The 6,968-nt window shown below is 43.0% G+C and overlaps 1 protein-coding gene across 1 annotated transcript in view; it reads right to left on the bottom strand.

Moving 5' to 3' along the window:
• The window catches only part of SRRM4 (serine/arginine repetitive matrix 4), a 177,660-nt gene that overhangs the window by 18,432 nt on the left and 152,260 nt on the right, over positions 1-6,968 (bottom strand). The window contains exon 8 of the mRNA XM_011928718.1: positions 6,451-6,607. Coding sequence (XP_011784108.1) covers positions 6,451-6,607 — 157 coding nt within the window. The remainder of the gene's footprint in view (positions 1-6,450; positions 6,608-6,968) is intronic.

Raw genomic sequence — 6,968 nt, 5'->3', positions numbered from 1 at the left:
CCATATGGGGGACTGGAAATTCTCATGTGAGTATGGAGCTGTATGGCAGAGCTTTTAGCGAGAGGGTTCTGGCTATGTCTAAAAAAAAAAAAAAAAAAAAAAAAAAAAAAAAAAAAAAAAAAAAAAAAGCTTTTGTTTCACAGAGACATTAAGTTTATTTTCCTTTCTGTTGTACATCTTCCTTAGTGCACTAATTAGGAAGACAGCAAAAGAATAGATTCATTGACCTGGTGGGAGTTCATTTGGGAGGAGGAGGAGATGGAGAAAGAGAAAGGAGATGTGACGGGCATTGTGGGAAGATGACAAAGTCCTTTTTGACGTGACGGGCATTGTGGGAAGATGACAAAGTCCTTTAGGGCTGGGGCTATGCCATGGGGCCGTACACTGCATTGAACCTTTGGTAGGCAGAGTTGGTCTGGCCTCTTTATTCTTTTCCTTAAGCAGGAGCCAGAGGGAATGACAGCTTCAGGCTCACCCTTTCTTCGACGCCTCTCCTGAGGACCCCCTGCCCACCTGTTCTCAGAAATCCCCACCTGGACCCAGTTAGACACATTTTCACCAGCCCAAATTGAAACAAAAAAAGTAAGTTCAATGTAATTAGTTTTTCATCCTGCTAAATACTTTCGATTTAAAGACTCATTTTTTTCTTCCAAGGTCATGGCTTTCCTACTTGTTCTAGTGGTAAAATCTGCCTTCAGTGATAGAAAATGGTGGTTTTCTTTTTTCTGTCCTTCCTTAGCAAAAGTAAAAGTTGACAAAGCTATGTTACCTCCCATTAAACAAAACAAAACAAAGCAAAACAAAAAACAAAAAAAAAAACAAAAAACAAACAAAAAACCAATGGCCCAGAAAATCCCCAAATCTCATCTCATCCACGTTCTGTACTTTGGTTCCTCTCTTCTCTCAACTATGATGATGGTATTAAACGTTGGATGTTGAGTCTCCCAGCTGGGCAAGAGCTCAAAGGCTTTGCAGAACATGCAAGCACCTGGACCAGGGGTCAGAAGGCCTGGGCCATCCAGATTCTCCCTCAGCCCCGTTTTCCTGGTCTACAAAGTGAGAAGCATATTCCCATCTTGCCTTTCTCCTGGGGTTGGTGTGAAGTTCACCTGAGATCTTGGATGGATTCAGCTTTTTGAAGCTAGAGATACTCTGAGAACATCATATCTGGGTTTATTTGGGATAAGTTTAGTAAAGCTGCTATAATGACAAAAAATATTATGGCAACTAGCATACATTAAGGGTTATGTCCCAAGCATTGGGATTGGGATAAATTTTTTCACATAGAGCATAAGCCACATGAGGGCAGGAGAGTAGATGCTTCATGTTTATTTTTGAAATGAATGGATACCTTATCTTACTCCATCCTCATAACAATCCTATAAGTAGGTATGATTATTATTAGCCCAAGGCACGGATAAGGATACTGAGGCCCAAAGACATGAAATGGCACACAGGAGGTCATGTAATTAAACACGTGGACTCTGAGGTCAGCATGGACCCTGGATTCAAACCCTAGCTTCTCTGTTGAATAGCTGCCTTTTACTTAATTTTTTTGGGCTGGGGTTTCCTTATCATAAAGTGGAGATATTCGGGGAAGCTCCATTGAAAAGCTATTGTAAAAATAAATGCAATGATGATGATACATGTAAACCAATCGGCCTAGCACCTGGTGCATAGTAGGTGCTCAGTAGGCATTAGTTATTGCTGTCACCCAGGGTCTCACAGGGAGAGATCAAGAACTCCAGGGTGCCCAGATCTACTCCAAAGCTCATGTCTTAATCACATTGCCTCTTCCAGTTTACACATTTCATGAGATCCTCTTTTATGGACTACGAGTTCTGCTTTTATTCTTATTATTTTTGGTTTCGACATCTGTACAGGTTTTTGTTGACAGGCGTTAGCAACTATTGGCCCAGGCTGAAAGCAAGAGGAGGAAACAAGAAACCTGCCATTGTCTTTGGCCCAGCTCCAGTCTTGATCAGCCTCCTTCTAGATTCCCTCTCTGGTTATGATAGACTTGATAGACAGCCCCATACCACAGGGAAAGGGCTTGGCTAATCCTTGGAGCCATGAGTCTCTCCATCATCCAATCCACCCTCCCATCATCCAGTCCACCCTCCATGCCAGCTATCAGGGTAAGCTTTCAAGGCACAAACCACAACTCATAACAGTTACCCTTTCTCCCAATTTGGTTACATTCCTAGGTACCAACACCTCACAGGGCCTATTTTCCCATCTTCAAAATGGTGATAATAATTGCACCTACTTCAAATAACTGTTTTAGGTATCAAATGAGGCAAAAATTATGTAAAGTATGTGACAGTGCCTGACACATAGTGGTGTTTTCCTCTCCCTCTGTCCATCAGCCATTGCAACCCAATGAACTCCTATGCATCCTTCAAAGCCCAGTTCAAATAATCCTTTATTGGTAAAGTCTTCTCAGACATCAAGACAACATTGTCTGGCCCTTACTCTGTGCTTCCATGACACACTGTAGTTGCTTTCATCACTGCCAGGAGTGACATTCACAATATTCAATAACTAGTTGGTTGTGGGTACTGCCCCACCACAAAGGAAGCTAGCTTTGATGCTGAAGGGAAGTAGGTGTCACTTTTCAGTTTCAGGATTCTGAGAAGATCCAGAAGGTGCCAAGGAAGAGGAGGGATGGCTGGGTTGACTGGGGTTGGGTGAGGTAGTGACAGGGCCTATTTACCAACTGGCATGAAAATATTTGAATATTTTAACAACTGGAGAAGGTACTGGTACTCCTGACTCAATCCCAGCCCTAATTACAAAACAATCACACTATATTGCAGCATTCTTCTGACTACTAGACTGTGAGCCCCTGGAGTTCAGGAAGAGTAGTACTTTTTTTTTCTTTTTTACAATCTATCTGCCTCCCCAGTGTCTTGAACAGAGATGGTGGAGTGAAGATAAGGACCATGTGTGAGGCTGTGAAGGGTCTCTAAACTGTCTTGGGATTCTCTATTTGGATTTGGGTGCTGACCAAGCAAGAGAGCCTCAGGTCACCTTTAGCTCACCAACTAAGATTTCTATTAAGAACCAACCCCAAAATTTTCATATTCATATATGTAAATAAGTCCCTTGATATTATGCAACTGTCCTTGATTTTTTAAAAGAGCTGTGCATATGAAATACCTGTAATCAAATATGGCATAGACAATCCTTCATGCTTGGGCTCCTCTTTACCTCCAGAGCCCATATCTTGCCCTGGAATTTTATCTCAACACTCAACTCTAATCTTTATTTTCCCCTTCATTGGCTCACCCTTAGCTTTTCAGGTAATTGTTACCTTCTCTCCCCAACCCTAACCCTAATCCCAGTCCCCTCCCCTGTCTGCTAACCTTGTACCCCAATTAAGCATCTGAGCATCAATTGTTGTGCATTGCCTTTAACTGTTTTTAACTTGTCTGTCTCCCTTCATTGGAAGGCACAGGCTATTTCTTTCTTAGTAATTGGATCCTGAGATAAGTCAGAGCCTGACCCTTTGTAGATGCTCCATAGGTGTTTGTAGACTTAAATGAATGATCAGACAGGTGATTCAATGAAAACGTACTGTTAGCTTTAAAAGAGAGAAAAACTTGGGGCCAGGACCCTTGGAAAATCTTTGATCCAATCTGGAAATTTCTTCCATCTCTGCTTTTGTAATGGAGAAGATGAGAAAGGGCCATGCATGAGGAGCACTTAAAGAACCAGATCTGGGGCCATGTGATTCTTCCGGGAGCCAGGCAACCTTGAGTGGGGCAGGGTAGCCATTTGGGCTACAGCTACCATTTAGAATGGAAAGAAATTGGTCTGGGAAGCAGGGGCCCTGGCTCAAGTCGCAGCCTAGCCTGTGCCTGGAACTATACTACTATTACTACTACTACTACCACTACTATTACCACTGCTACTACTATTGTGGCTACTACTATCACCACTACTATTGCCACCACTACTATCACCACTGCTATTTCCACTATTACTTCTACTGCTGTTACTATCACAAGCAGTAAGCATTATGCAGCATTTACTTCTTGCCTGTTATACTCTAAAACTTTTACTTACATTGTGTCATTGAATTCTCATAACATTCTTATGAGGTAGGTCTTATTGCTATCCTTGTTTTGCAGTTTTTGAGGAAACTGAGACACAGAAACTTGCTCAAGGAGCCACAGCTGGTAAGTGCAGCCAGGATCTGGAATGTTGTCATCATATTTTTTGTCAAGTTTTGCACCTGTGTCAAGTACTGGGCTCAACAGCTGCCTTTTGAAGAAGAGACTGTTATTATCTCTAGTATTACTATTATTATTTTGTACAGATGAGGAAACTACAGCTCAGAAATATTTAAGTAATTACTCCTATCTCAGGGATATGATGTGACCACAAATTCATAATCTCATGTTTTTAAACAACTCTGCCTTGCCATAGCCCATGTAAATCATTTCCCTTCTGTGAATCTCAGTTTCCTTTCTTAGTAATCAGAGCATTACACTGGCTGAGCTCTTAAGGCCTCTCTTATAGGTACAGGTGAACCCTGGCTTTTAGCTCTTCTGACAGGGCCAGGCTCATGAAGAACAGTGAGGCATTGTACCTCAAAGCCATCAAGAACCCATGTGTTTTAGGAAAGCAAACTACCAATAGCCAATCTGGTAACCTCCCCAGCTTGTGTAGGTGGACAGATCTAGCTTTTTGTAACATATTGACAGACATGTCTTGTTGGAAAACCATCCCAGACCTGTAAGAAAGTATAAGCCAGTTGCTTCCCAATGGCACTTTTTAGCTAGGGTCAATTGGGACCTCCAGATGGACCACCATGAATACCATGATCAGGGAGATTAGGCATCTTTTGCTAACTTAAAAACATTCCTTTACCTCTTCATGCTCATATTTCAAATTTATCTTTACCTTTGCCACAATCCGCCTGGGGGACAAGTGGGAAAATCGTGCCCATTTCTCAGGTGAGAAAGCTGAGGTTGAGAGGGGTAAAATGACAAGTCCAGCCAAAACAAGACTCAAATCCAAGCCTCTAGACTTTCTGTCATGCTGGAAAGACCCCTTTTTAGGATATTTGTGTGAGAGAGAGTACACAGGTGGGCATTTGCCATCTGCAAGGACTCAGTAACCACAGACATCTCTACCAAGAAGGGGTCTGGGGACAGTTGCAGATGGTTCCAGGTAGGCAGAGGATTTGGGTAAAACTAGACCTTAGTGATGCTAGGTGCCTTGACTGGTAAAGAAGTTTCCTGGAATGCACTGCAGATAATTATTGTGTCAACCAGGCTCAACTGTTGTCATTGCTTTCCCTTTCTTGACATCCCCACAAGGACCCCTGAAGTTTTCCTTGCTTCCACCTCATCCTTCCTTAGGGAGCATCTACCTGAAATTCTCAAGTTCACATGTAGCTAGAGAAGACAGTCCCTTTCACAGCTGTCTGCTGCAATTGTAGACTCTATCAATGTTGGCTCTCTTCCTGTTAATCTGTCTGTCTTTTTAGAGTCTACAAAAGGCCTTCGTGTACTTTATCTTATTGGATATTCCCAACAATCCCATACGGAAGTGGTATTTACTTCAAGTTTACCAATGAGAAAATGGAGATTAAGTAATTTGCCCAAAGCCACACAGCTAGGAAGTGGCCACACTAGGACTGAATTCAGATCCATTTCTAAGTCTCTTGCTCATGGTGTCAAACTATCTGAAGTCAAAATTCCAGCTTGTCCTTGTTGACTTGGGGCAGCACCACTTAATTCTATTCAATGCTCTGTTGCTAAATTGGATTAACTCTTGCCTTGCTCTGGGGCTTTACCCTAGCCCTTAACCTCTCTGAGCCTTGATTCTTCTTTCCCATCTGTAGAAGGGACTAGTGAGAACAGCTGTGACCTCAACTCCCAAGACCTTGTGTGGCTACATGAGAGGATGCAGTTCAAGAGCTATGACCTCCTTGGAAGAAAACTGTCATATAAATTCAAGGTCATGTTTATAGGTGAAATGAAATCCCAGCTGCCAACCAATGTTGCTATCCAGCTGGCATAAAAGATGCAGACTTCATGTAAAAGCTGGAGTGCCTCTGTTATGTCAAAGAGCCCTTCTTTTCCTTTCTCTCCCAAAAACAAACAAACAAACAAACAAACAGAAAATCCTCCTATGGTATCTTAAACATGTCTTCCTGCAGATATCACTCTGGAGACAAGTATTTATTTGTCAGCATTCTCCTGATAAAAGACTGGGCATTCAGTTTTTCTCCCCCTTCCCCCCCCAATCCTCAAGCCAGTGTTGCCAAAGTCTGGTGAATTATCATTTGGTTCATCATTAATGAGGTCTGTAGCCAGTGGGATATTTTGTCAGAAATTGAATTAAAATGTATCATACACTGCCCTGAACTTGTGCCTCCATCTCCCCCAAGTGTCGTGGCCAAGGCTGGCAGAGGAGGCTGTGAAGAATACTTACTACACCCCTGGCTGACAGGTAGCCAAGCATCTGGAGGGGTTGATTGGGCGGGCGACTGGACTGGGCCTCAGGGCTGTCCTTGCAGAGGGTCTTGGAGCAGCGGCGGGAGTGCCTTCGGCGGGACTTCTGCCCTTCCTCAGGGGACCGGCCGCGGTGCCTGGGGATAGGGGAGAGAGACCTGAGGGTCTTTTGAAGGGGAGCATGGTAGGGAGATGGATGCGGGACCAACAGGATCTGAGGATGATAAAGTGTGTTTGGGGGTGTTTGTATATGTTCATATGTGATTTTGTTCCTGGGTATGTCTGCATGTGTGTGTATGAAAGCTGGACTGTGTGTATATCCATTTATTCATTAATTTATCCATTTAATCATCCATCCATTCATCCATCCATCCATCCATCCATCCATCCATCCATCCATCCATCCAACCAAACATTTAGCCATCCATTTGTCCAAGCAGCCATCTATTCATCCATCTAACCAACCATCTGTCCATCATCCATCCATCAATCCAACCA

Source organism: Colobus angolensis, unplaced genomic scaffold, assembly GCF_000951035.1.
Source record: "Colobus angolensis palliatus isolate OR3802 unplaced genomic scaffold, Cang.pa_1.0 Scaffold79, whole genome shotgun sequence".
Taxonomy (NCBI): domain Eukaryota; kingdom Metazoa; phylum Chordata; class Mammalia; order Primates; family Cercopithecidae; genus Colobus; species Colobus angolensis.
The sequence above is the reverse complement of the archived record's forward strand: the minus strand, read 5'-3'. Positions and strand labels throughout refer to the sequence as shown.